This window comes from Aristolochia californica, unplaced genomic scaffold, assembly GCF_029961685.1.
Source record: "Aristolochia californica isolate CCGP_79_NKW_82.1479 unplaced genomic scaffold, dmAriCali1.0.hap1 SCAF_9, whole genome shotgun sequence".
In the NCBI taxonomy this organism is placed as follows: domain Eukaryota; kingdom Viridiplantae; phylum Streptophyta; class Magnoliopsida; order Piperales; family Aristolochiaceae; genus Aristolochia; species Aristolochia californica.
This window is the reverse complement of record NW_027182290.1, coordinates 33643569-33656869: the sequence shown is the minus strand read 5'-3', so window position 1 is coordinate 33656869 and position 13301 is coordinate 33643569. Positions and strand designations below refer to the sequence as shown.

Below are 13301 nucleotides of genomic sequence, written 5' to 3'. Positions count from 1 at the left end.
TCTGCCGCCGAGCTGCTTCTTATTACTTCACATCCATCTTACTCCTTCGGTTCTTCATCGCTTCTCATCAGCTATGGCGATAGCATCTTCCAAACCTGTCCTTCAGTTCTTCTTTGTCCTCTTCATCACCACCTTGGCTCGCTCCCACGCACAAGAAGCGCGCTATCATCGTCTGAACTTCACCGGTGCAGTTGGGCCGGAGAGCGTTCTGTTCGACAATGCCGGAGGAGGACCCTACACCGGTGTCTCCGACGGCCGCATTCTCAAGTGGGACGGCTCAGCTAACAGATGGGAGGAATTTGCTGTCCTTTCTCCAAACAGGTAACATATAACTCACTTTAAATTTGTTTTGATCATATTTTTTCTTCTGTCTTATCTTTTTATTTATAATATGATGGAAACTTATTAACGTTGATTCTTTAGGAGGAGGGAGATCTGTGATAACTCAGATGACCCCGAATTAGAAGCAGAATGTGGAAGGCCACTGGGGTTGCAGTTTAACAGAGCAACCGGTGATTTGTACATAGCCGATGCCTATCACGGGCTTCTGGTAGTCGGTCCCAAAGGCGGAGTTGCGACCCCAGAGGTGGTCAATGTCGAAGGCAACCCACTTGGATTTGTCGATGGAATAGACATCAACCAAGAGACCGGCATGGTCTATTTCACAGACGCAAGCACCGTCTTCCAGAGAAAGTAATTCCTTGACTACTCTTGTATAGTTAGTTTGTTTCTTTTAAACAGGAGTTGTAATTAATTAGCTAATTGCATTGTTTATCGTCTTCTTCTTCTTCTTCTTCCAGGGACAATAGTATGGTGGTGTCGACCGGTGATCGAACAGGGAGGTTAATTTCCTACAATCCCATCACGAAGGAAGTGAAAGTTCTTCTGAGAGGGTTACCGTTCCCCAACGGAGTGGCCGTGAACAAAAACAACAGTTTCCTTCTCATAAGCCAGACGTCTACTGTGAGCATCATGAGGTATTGGCTCGAAGGTCCTCGACTCGGATCCTACGAATTCTTTGCATGCGTGCCGGGCTACCCAGACAACATACGGAGGAATACCGCAGGAGACTTCTGGGTCGCGGTCGCTAAAGGCACGATGGTTACTCCAGGAGATGGAACAGTGGTGGGCATAAAATTTAATGAAGAAAGCCGTCCTTTAGAGGTGATCGGGGACAAGCAGGCCGGCGGCATTGTCTCCGTAAGCGAAGTCCATGAGATTAATGGTACTATGTGGATCGGCTCTGTCGACGTTCCGTTCCTTGGTTCTTATACGCAGTAGACAATATTAGAGTAGACATGAACACATTAATGTTTCTTTTTTCTTTTTCTTTGTAAGCAGTGGGTGAATTTCTTTTTCTTTTCCTTTGTAATAAGAAATTTCCTTGAGTTTTACAGTACCTGGTCATCCGTTATCTAGCAATCCACAGTTTGAGGATTTTCATTTTCTTCTTTGTGAACGTACAGGCATTCTAGACGTTTGGCTTAATTAACTAGTTTAATTATACTCTATAAACAAGGAAGAGAGAGACTCGGAAAACTTATGGTTCAGCAACTAATATGGAACGACTTCCTCAAATCCACAGTCAAGTGGTTTTACGGCCCCAGATTGTACCTTGAGACAGAAAATGAAGCAAGTCACTTGATTCTGCAATGGTAACCAAACATCCCTAGCAGCAACAGTTGATCGATAAGGTGGCGAGTTCCCCGCAAACTTCAAGTCTATGAGAAAGGTAAAAGCTTCGTGGTCGCCACAGGGGGTTCAAGGCTTGAGAATAAAACGAATAATAAATCAGTTGAGAAAGAATTAAATCTTCTTCAATTTTGTTTTCGTTGGCGGACGAGTCTAAATTTATATACTAAAAGAGTAATAGGTCCCCATCATTGCATGGAAAATTGTTTAACTCAAAATTTTCTTTTAAGATATAATTAATGAATTAACAGAATCTACTTTATGATCTGTAATGAATCTGTTAAGCTCCATAAACTCCGTCGCAATTTACGACAATTACTTAAACTTGATTTATACAGGCGAGGAAGAGGATTATGAGAGGTGCCATATTTATGAGAAGCGCCATCTCAAGCTTAAGCTCTCACACGAGGACCACCACGAGGTGGCGGTCATCAACTCTGCCTTGAAATCTTCATAATTTATCGGTTAAATGATTTGTGTTCAAAAGGATTTCCATTAGGCCTTCGCAGAACCGTCTCGTAAATGCAGTGCACAAACTTATTTCATACATATGTTAAAGTCAAAGGATTGACAGTAATTTATAAGCTATAAACTGCTGTTAAGTCTTCTGTTTGCTTGATCTTCTGTTTGACACTGGTAAATCACTTTCAGATCGCTGGCGGAGAACTTCTTGCACAAGACACACCTGATTGATTGTTATCACAGTTGGTGGCGGCAAGGGACGGATTTCCCTCCAGCGGGCTCTTCTCTTCAGGCGGCGGAGGATATCTTTCAGGCACGCCTGGTTCCGGTACTTGCGGTTCAGGAGGTGGCTCCCATCGTCTTCCCAAACAGTTAGCTGCCGGAGCTGGATTGGACAGTCTGGACGATCTATCACCCAACAGCTGTCTCCCTCGTCACTGCAACTCATATCCTAACAGAAATTAAAGTAACATTTAACCAGAATTAAATCAACTCACACATTTAAGTCAAACTCGAAGCAAAGTGACAGCAACTAACATAGAACGACTTCCTCAAAACCATAGGCGAGATGTTTAGCGACCCCAGAGGATACCTCGAGAGGAAAGGTGAAGCAAGGTTCTTGATTCAGAGGCGGAAAACAACAAAGATACAAGCAATACAGAAGTAACAGTTGCAAACTTTACTCCTCCATGAAGAATTGCCATTTTTTCCAGTCTTAGATTGATTCTGTAAGCTCCACAACCGAAAATATATATGAGGAAAGTAAGTTATCAGGTAGAAGTTTCGAGGTTGCCCCGGGGGAGGGGCTGGGCGATCTATCGTCCTGTCGTCATCTTTGAAGCAAATTGCAATTAAGGTGGGAGAGGATTGAAGTAGTTCAATCAATTTTCCTTGACTCCACGGAGTACGTGGAAGTGTCTTCAGAAGTTTTCATTCCACCGCGTAGAATCAGTCGGATGAAAACATCTCCGGGGTCATTCCAGGGTAAGAAAACAAAGAATTGTAAAATGAAAAACGTCATTTTATAGATTATTTTGAAAAAGAGAAGAAGACTTTCCATGAGTGATATATGGATTTCACTTTCATGATTTAATGAAAAAAATCAAATATTAACTTCCTCAAACTCAAGTGAATTCTACCCAAAGTTTCTTGGTCAATACTGCAATTTTGTTAGAGTGGTTTGTTTGCTGAGGCCCCCAAAAGATTCAGACCTGGTGGATTTCTTAACACAAGTAGTATCTAGTCCGGCAAGGAATACGCGGACAAAATTGAATTGCAAATGGCCAACAGATTTTGTAATCGGTGATGAACCAGTTATGCTCCATAATTTCTGTTCGTAATTTACAAGAAATATTTCGTCTATACTATAAGAGGTGCCATTTTTGCTGATGCAAATTTTTTGTCCGCCGTCACCATTGCAGCACTTTTGTCCCGAAAATGTCACAGATGTGGCCAAAATTCTTCTTCACCTGCACCCTGAAGCTTCAAGCTCCTGCACGGAAAATACAGCAAGGTTGGAAACCTCAACTCGACCCAGTGTTGGAGAATTGAGAGGAAAGATTGTGATTCGCATGACTCTATCTCACCGTGAAAATCTAACTTATTCTTATAATTTTCTATTAAACGGATTGAACTTACACAGATGTCTGGTAAATGTTGCGCAGAAATTATCTAGACTTACAAATAGGACCCTGGAGGCTGGAAACGATCCTCAAGGACTTGTCATAAATTTAGGAGAAAGGACTGACGACAATTTATAAACCACACCCAGCTAATATATATCTTTTCCTCTTGCCTGATCTTCTAATTTGCATTGGTAAATCTCCTTCAGGTCTCAGGCGGAGCACTTCCTTCACAAGGCGCTCCCAAATCACAGTCCTCAGCCGGCGGAGGATATCCTTCAGGCACGCCTGGTTCCGGTGGCGGTTCAGGAGGTGGGTCCCCTCGTCTTTTCAATGGGTTACCCGCGGGAGCTGGATTGGAGATTTCGGATGATCTACTGCCCAACAGCTCTCTCCCAAGTCGCTGCAATTGAATTCCTGACAGAAATTAAAGTAACGGCTAATGAGGACTAAATCATAGCTCAACTCGTAATATTTCAGCTAAACTCAAACAAAAAGATGAGTACAAGTGAGGTAGAAGGCCACCTTCTTCAAAATCATGGGGGAATGGTTCAATGACACAGGAAAGTACCTTGAGAAGGAGGATGAAGCAAGACTCTTGATTCTGCCATGGACACCAAACAAGCAACAAGCAAAATAGCAGCAACTGTTGCGGAAGTTGCTCCGCCAGTGAGCAAAGCCATTTTTCCTGTCTTCGATCCTGTGAACTCCACAAACTTAAATACATGAACAGCTGTTCCGTTTCCGTGATCGATTTGAGTTTTCACTTTTCAGGTGGAAGCTTCGCGGTTGGTGACCGGTGGGACTGGTCTTGTCCCTTAAACTTATCTGTAATAAATCTGCTAGTGCTAGGTAAGGCCTAGAGCAATCCCACCGATTTGGCTTCCACCAGACTCAGACTCCGTGGAAGAGTTTTGATCTGTCTTCAAAAGTCTAGATACCACCGCGTAGAACCTGTCCGATGAAGACATTTCTGTGTCATTTAAGAGTACGACGACGGCGAAGGGACGTCAATGTTTTTTATTGTTTTCTCTCTAGCTATCGTCCTGAAAAAGGATAATAGACAGGAGTCTATACTTCCACCGATTCTTTAAAGTGCTAGTTTAAGGTAGAATAGATAGATAGATTCCACCGCTGGTTCTGGGGTTTGTAATTTTTGTTTGGAAGAGACTAACCACAATGTTAGACCATAAAGAGAGCAGAACTGGAAGCAAAGAAGAGAGAGAAACATAAAGTCCTTCAAGGGTATAAAATTATTCTCGTGGAATAAGAGTTACCCAGACAATAGGGGTGGCTTCGAGCCGAGCCGGTTCGCGAGCCGGCTTGGTTCGGCTCGGTATCGGCTTGGTTCGATTCGTCATTTTTCGAGCTCGAGCCGAGCTCGAACACCGAAATCGGCTCGTTTACCTTAACGAGCCGAGTTCGACCGAAGCTAGGTTCGGTTCGTTGGCTCGCGAGCCGGCTCGAAATGAGTCGGATCAGCATGAATCGGTGCGGGATCGCGAGCGAGCGAGGGAGCGGGAGCAGGAGCGAGGGGGGGAAAAATTTCCCCCCCCCCTCGTCACCGCCGACCCCTCCCATCGGTTGTTGTCGCCGCCTCTACCGCCGTCGTAGCTGTTCTCCGGCGTCTATACCGCCGTCGCAGCTGCTCGCCGGCCGCCTCTGTGTCCGTCCATTCGATTTCTTCCTCTCCTCGCCGTCGCCTCTGTTTCCGTCGCCGCCGCTTCCGTCACCGCCGATTCCGTCGCCGCCGTCATCTCCGACGATAAATCCTCCCCGGCGCCGTAAGCCCCTTCCCTCGGGGTCGTCTCGGCGGAAAACCAGAACAGGGGAGAAATAATCTCCCCCTTCCTCGCGAGAAGATGATCTCGCACGTGCGATTTCGCACGTGCGAGATCATAAAATAAAAAAAAAAACTTTTTCCTCTGGAAAAATTAAAAATAAATTTTATAGAAATAATTTTCTATAAACTATTAGTGTCTCATGTTTTTTTAAACACTTTTCTAATTGAAAATTTTTATTAAAAATCATATAATTTTCAAAGTAAGATTTTTTGTACCAAAATGGGGTAGAAAACTGTATAAAAAATTTTTGAATAAGTATTTAACAGTTGATGCTGTAATACTTTTAGCATGAAATAATTTTCATTGCAATTTTGTGTTTGATATTTTATTTAATTAAAAATTTATCGATAAGTATAATAATATATTAGATTGATTATTAATTTTTATTTATTTCCCTATAAGAGACAATAAAAGGTCCATTTAACTTTCCTAAGAAAATTTTAAAATATTTCCTATAATTTTCTAATAAGTCACTAATAGTAATAAGATTTTATTTAAAGGTTTTTTTGGGAATAAGGAAAAATATTTTTAGTTTTTCCTAGAATATAAATTTTTATCTAGGGGCACTAAGGAGGCCATAATAAATTATGGCCAAATTCAAAAATTACAAAACAAGCTAGACAACAATTGGAGTAAAAAATATTAATATTGGTGCATTTTAATCCATTATTGAAATTCAATCCTGAACCTCCCCTATCATTATATTTCTTAAAAATGTATGCATAATTTTATATATAATTTATTCAAAGCCACCCCTACGTGCGAGATCATAAACAAGGAAAAAAAAAACTCTTTGTCCCTTCCTCATGGCTCTTAAATAAATTGAAAAGATATTTTAGTAGAAATACGTTTCCAGAGACTAGTTTTTTCAATAAATGTTGAAAAAACATTTTTAATAGAAATATAGGGACCATTAGTGCCTCGTATTTTTTCAAAATATTTTTCTAATTATAAATTCTTTTTAAAAAATCCTATAATTTTTTAAGTAAGATTTTCTTGCCAAGATGGTTAAGAAAACCATATAGAAAAATTTTGAATAAGTATTTGACAGTTGATGATATAATACTTTGAGCATGAGGCAATTTTCATAGTAATTTTGTGTTTGACATTTTATGTGATTAAAATTTTATCGATAAGTATAATAATATATTAGATTAATTATTAATTTTTATTTATTTCCTTAGAAAAGGCAATAAGAGGTCCATTTAATTTTCCTAAGAAAAATTTAAAATATTTCTTGTAATTTTCTAGTAAGTATGTAATAGTAATATGATTTTATTTAAAGAATTTATAGTTTTTATTTGGGTGATTGTAAATTGATAGTGATATTTTATTTTATTTTGTTGTGTTTGATTATTGTATGGAGTTTATTTATAATGTTATGCAATGTATGGAGTGTTTAGATTATTTTATAGAGTGTATAAACAATTTCATGAAGTGTTTATGGAATGTATAAACAATTTTATGGAGTGTTTATGGAGTGTTTATGCAGGTATTATGTATATTGATTATGCCCAATTTTAAGTAAAGGTCATGCCGAATTTTATACAAGTATTATATATATAGATTATGCTCAATTTTAAGTAGAGGTTATGCCCAATCTTATACACATATTATATATATAAGTTATGCCCAATTTTATGTAGAGGTCATGCCCAATTTTATATAAAATGTATGCATAATTTTATATACATTTTATTCGATATATATTTTTTGAAAAGTTTGAAATGTATGTTGAGGCTCGAGCTCGGCTCGAACTCGTTGGGCTCGAGCTCGATAACAATTTTAGGCTCGAGACGAGGCTCGGCTCGAAGCTCGGCTCGAAATATTTAAATCAAGCTCGACTCGAACATAGGCAGGTTCGGGCTCGGCTCGGCTCGATGCCACCCCTACAGACCACATGATCGTCAACAAAGATGATGAGATATTTTTTGGAAATTGAAGCCCCCGGAAGATTCAGAAGTGGAAGGCTTTCCTACCGAGGTAGGCAGCATTACAATGCAGTCCAAATTGGATTGCAAGAACCGATTGAAAATGTTTTAAAAATATTCTTTTAATTAGATTAAAATAATATTTTTAATAATTAATATATACTATTATATATTTTATTGGAATAAATCGAAGGTAAAAAAAAGTACCAATAAACTATTTTTTTATAAAAAATATTTTGCTTTATTAGAAAGTAACTTAAATCAATAATAATATATTAATTAGATTAGAAGAATATTTTAATTAATAATTTCTAAATTTTATATTTTATTTTAATAAATAGGAGGCAATAAAACATTTACCAACAAAAAAGATTTTTAAAAACTAAAAAAAAAAAAAAAATCTTAAATCAATAATGAAAGATGCTATTTAGAATAGAAGATTTTTTTTAATAATTAATACGTAAAATTTATATTTTATTATAATGATGTGGAAGCTGATGTCGCGAGACGTTGACATGTCCACTGACGTAGCTATTGGTGTGACTGGATAATGACGCTTTAAGTGACATGGCAGATTATCAGTTTGTATGGCGAAGTAGTATATGACGTTGCTCCATGGTCTCGATCAATGCGGACTTGTCACTTTAACTGTACGGACAGGGGCAAGTCAAAGTAGGGTATTTTACTCCGTGTCTATTTTTTTTAATTGCATAGTAATAAAATTCACAATTTATAATTATACTTCCTAGTTACTTTCCAAACTTATACTCGTCCTTCTTCCACTAGGATTAATATTTTCAGAGCACCGCACCTATATAACTGCTGCAGAGCTGCTTCTTATTACTTCACATCCATCTTACTCCTTCGTTTCTTTATCACTCCTCATCAGCCATGGCGATAGCATCTTCTAAACCTGTCCTTCAGTTCTTCTTTGTCCTCTTCGTCACCACCTTGTCTCGCTCCCACGCACAAGAAGCGCGCTATCATCGTCTGAACTTCACCGGTGCAGTTGGGCCGGAGAGCGTTGTGTTCGATAATGCCGGAGGAGGACCTTACACCGGTGTGTCCGACGGCCGCATTCTCAAGTGGGACGGCTCAACTAACAGATGGGAGGAATTTGCAGTCCCTTCTCCAAACAGGTAACAAATAACTCTCTTTTATTTTGTTTGATCATATTTTTTCTTCTGTCTGATCTTTTTATTTATATATATGATAGAAACTCATTAACGTTGATTCTTTAGGCGGAGAGAGATCTGTGATAACTCAGATGACCCCGAATTAGAAGCAGAATGTGGAAGGCCACTGGGGTTGCAGTTTAACCGAGCAACCGGTGATTTGTACATAGCCGATGCCTATCACGGGCTTCTGGTAGTCGGTCCCAAAGGCGGAGTTGCGACCCCAGAGGTGGTCAATGTCGAAGGCAACCCACTTGGATTTGTCGACGGAGTAGACATCAACCAAGAGACTGGCATGGTCTATTTCACAGACGCAAGCACCGTCTTCCAGAGAAAGTAATTCCTTGACTACTCTTGTATAGTTAGTTTGTTTCTTTTAAACAGGAGTTGTAATTAATTAGCTAATTGCATTGTTTATCGTCTTCTTCTTCTTCTTCTTCCAGGGACAATAGTATGGTGGTGTCGACCGGTGATCGAACAGGGAGGTTAATTTCCTACAATCCCATCACGAAAGAAGTGAAAGTTCTTCTGAGAGGGTTACCCTTCCCCAACGGAGTGGCCGTGAACAAAAACAACAGTTTCCTTCTCATAAGCCAGACGTCTACTGTGAGCATCATGAGGTATTGGCTCGAAGGTCCTCGACTCGGATCCTACGAATTCTTTGCATGCGTGCCGGGCTACCCAGACAACATACGGAGGAATACCGCAGGAGACTTCTGGGTCGCGGTCGCTAAAGGCACGATGGTTACTCCAGGAGATGGAACACTGGTGGGCATAAAATTTGATGAACAAAGCCGTCCTTTAGAGGTGATCGGGGACAAGCAGGCCGGTGGCATTGTCTCCGTAAGCGAAGTTCACGAGATTAATGGTACTATGTGGATCGGCTCTGTCGATATTCCGTTCCTCGGATCTTATACGCTGTAGAGTGCTTTAGTTGTCTTTACACTATTAGAGTAGACATGCACACATTAGTATTTCTTTTTCCTTTTTCTTTGTAAGCAGTGGTTGAATTTATTTTTCTTGCTCTTTGTAATCAGAGCTTCTTCCAATTTACTTTCTTTGGAAAATTAAGTTTAGTGAACGATGGGGCTGCAATATAGATCCAGAAATTTACGATGGGTTTCCAAGGGGAAGCATTATCTTCTTGAGTGGCAGCCGTATGGTAAAAGAGCCGGAAGACCAAAATCTTCTTTTGTTGATGGTACCTGAGGGACCTGGATTGAAGCCTCCGAACGATCTACCGCCCAGCTCTCTCCCACGTCTCTGCAACTCAAGCCATAACAGAAATTGAAGTAATAGTAAAATATCGATCCAGTCCAGACAACATTTCAGTGAAACTCGAGCAAATCAGTGGCAGTAACTAATATGGAACGACTTCTTCAAATACACTGACAAGTGGTTTTATGGCCCCAATTGTACCTTGAGCAGGAAAATGAAGCAAGTCTCTTGATTCTGATGGTAACCATATAAAGCCGTTTCCCCAGCAAACTTCAAGTCTATGAGAAAGGTAGAAGCTTCGTGATCGCCACAGGGGGTTCAAGGCTTGAGAATGAAACGAATAATAAATCAGTTGGGTAAGAATTAAAAGCTTCTTCAATTTTTCTTTCATTGACTTCCAGTGAGTTGGTGGACGAGTCTACATTTCTTAACCAAAAGCAAGTCCCCATCTAATGCATGGAAAATTGGTAACTCGTAATTTTTTTTTAAGATATAATCAGTGAATCTAATAGAATCTACTTTATAATCTGTAATGGATCTGTTATGCTCCATAAATTCCGTCGCAATTTACGACAATTACTTAACTTGATTTATACAAGCGAGGAAGAGGATTATCAGAGGTGCCATATTTAGTATTTACTGAGGTGCCTATCTATGAGAGGCCCTCGCGTTCATCAACTCTGCCATGAAATCTTCATAATTTTTCGGTTAAATGATTTGAGTTCAAAAGGATTTCATAAGGGGCCCTCGCAGAACCGTCCCGTAAATGCAGTGCACAAACTTATTTCATACGTATGTTACGGTCAAAGGATTGACTGTAATTTATAAGCTATAAACTGCTATTAAGTCTTCTGTTTGCTTGATCTTCTGTTTGGCACTGGTAAATCACTTCCAGATCGCTGGCGGAGAACTTCTTGCATCAGACATTCCTGATTGATTGTTATCACAGTTGGTAGCGGTAAGGGACGGATTTCCCTCCAGAGGGCTCCTCTCTTCAGGTGGCGGAGGATATCTTTCAGGCACGCCTGGTTCCGGTACTTGCAGTTCAGGAGATGGCACCCATCCTCTTCTCAAACCGTTAGCTAACGGAGCTGGATTGGACAGTCTGGACGATCTATCACCAAACAGCTGTCTCCCTCGTCGCTGCAACTCATATCCTAAAAGAAATTAAAGAAACATTTAACCAGGATTAAATCAACCCACACCTTTAAGTTGAACTCGAAGCAAAGTGACAGCAACTAACAGAGAACGACTTCCTTAAAACCATAGGCGAGATGTTTAACGACACCAGACAATACCTCGAGAGGAAAGATGAAGCAAGGCTCTTGATTCAGCGGCGGAAAACAACAAAGATACAAGCAATACAGAAGTAACAGTTGCTAACTTTACTCCTCCATGAAGATATGCCATTTTTTCCAGTCTTAGATTCATTCTATAAGCTCGACAACCGAAAATATATATGAGGAAAGTAAGTTATCAGGTAGAAGTTTCGAGGTTACCCAGGGGGAGGGGCTGGGCGGGCGATCTATCGTCCTGTCGTCATCTTTGAAGCAAGTTGCAAATCAGGTGGGTGAGGATTGAAGCAGTTCAATCAATTTTCCTCGACTCCACGGAGTACGTGGAAGTGTCTTCAGAAGTTTTCATTCCACCGCGTAGAATCAGTCGGAAGAAGACATTTCTGGGGTCATTCCAGGTACGAAAACGACGAATTTTAAAATGAAAACGTCATTTTATAGATTATTTTGAAAAAGAGAAGAAGACTTTCCATGAGTGATTATATTCTTTTATATATAAATTTCACTTTCATGGTTTTATGAAAAAAATCAAATATTAACTTCCTCTAACTGAAGAGAATTCTACCCAAAGTTTCTTGGTCACTACTGCAATTTTGTTAGCGTGGTTTGTTTGCTGAGGCCCCCATAAGATCCAGAACTGGAGGATTTCTTTTCACAAGTAGTAGCTGGTCCAGCAAGGAATCCGCGGACCATATTGAATTGCAAATGGCCAACAGAAATCGTTTTGTAATCTGTCATGAACCAGTTATGCTCCATAATTTCTGTTCGTAATTTATAAGAAATGTTTCGTCTTTACTATAAGAGGTGCCATTTTTGCTGATGCAAAATTTTTGTCCCGCCGTCAGCATTGCAGCACTTCGGTCCCGAAAACGGCACAGATGTGGCCAAAATTCTTCTTCACCTGCACCCTGAAGCTTCAAGCTCCTACACGGAAAATCCAGCAAGGTTGGATACCTCAACTCGACCCAGTGTTGAGAATTGAGAGGAAAGATTGTGATTCGCGTGACTCTATTTCACCGTGAAAATCTAACTTATTCTTATAATTTTCTATTAAACGGATTGAACGGCCCTTACACAGATGTCAGGTAAATGTTGCGCAGAAATTATCTTGACTTACAAATAGGACCCCGGAGGCTGGATCTGCGCTCCCAGAAACGATCCTCAAGGACTTGTCATGAATTTAGGAGAAAGGACTGACGACAATTTATAAACCACACCAGCTAATATATATGTTTTCCTCTTGCCTGATCTTCTAATTTGTTCTGGTAAATCTCCTTCAGGTCTCAGGCGGAGCACTTCCTTCACAAGGCGCTCCCAAATCACAGTCCCCTTCAGCCGGCGGAGGATATCCTTCGGGCACGCCTGGTTCCGGTGGCGGTTCAGGAGGTGGGTCCCCTCGTCTTTTCAATGGGTTACCCGCGGGAGCTGGATTGGAGATTTCGGATGATCTACTGCCCAATAGCTCTCTCCCAAGTCGCTGCAATTGAATTCCTGACAGAAATTAAAGTAACGGCTAATGAGGACTAAAGTATAGCTCAACTCGTAATATTTCAGCTAAACTCAAAAAACAAAGATTGAGTACAAGTGAGGTAGAAGGCCACCTTCTTCAAAATCATGGGGGATTGGTTCAATGACAATGGAAAGTACCTTGAGAAGGAGGATGAAGCAAGACTCTTGATTCTACCATGGACACCAAACAAGCAACAACCAAAATAGCAGCAACTGTTGAGGACGTTGCTCCGCCAGTGAGCAAAGTCATTTTTCCTGTCTTCGATCCTGTGAACTCCACAAACTTAAATACTTGAGCAGCTGTTCCGTGATCGAATGGGTTTTCACTTTTGGTGGAAGCTTCGCGGTTGGTGACCGGGTGGGACTGATCTTGTCCCTTAAACTTATCTGTAATAAATCTGCTAGTGCTAGGTAAGGCCTAGAGCAATTCAACCAATTGGCTTCCACATACTCAGACTCCGTGGAAGAGTTTTGAGTTGTATCTTCAAAAGTCTAGATACCACCGCGTAGAACCTGTCCGATGAAGACATTTCTGTGTCATTTCAGAGTACGA

The 13301-nt window shown here is 40.5% G+C and overlaps 2 protein-coding genes across 2 annotated transcripts; both read left to right on the top strand.

Moving 5' to 3' along the window:
* The first annotated feature begins 73 nt into the window (after positions 1–73).
* Positions 74–1281, top strand: LOC137940828 (protein STRICTOSIDINE SYNTHASE-LIKE 10-like). Its single transcript, XM_068785951.1, has 3 exons — positions 74–321; positions 427–693; positions 801–1281. Exons 1-3 carry the CDS (start codon positions 74–76, stop codon positions 1279–1281), a joined length of 996 nt encoding a protein of 331 aa, XP_068642052.1.
* A 7161-nt stretch (positions 1282–8442) lies between these two features.
* On the top strand, positions 8443–9650 carry LOC137940826 (protein STRICTOSIDINE SYNTHASE-LIKE 10-like). Its single transcript, XM_068785950.1, has 3 exons — positions 8443–8690; positions 8793–9062; positions 9170–9650. The coding sequence occupies exons 1-3, from the start codon at positions 8443–8445 to the stop codon at positions 9648–9650; spliced, it is 999 nt and encodes a 332-aa protein (XP_068642051.1).
* Positions 9651–13301: the final 3651 nt, after the last annotated feature.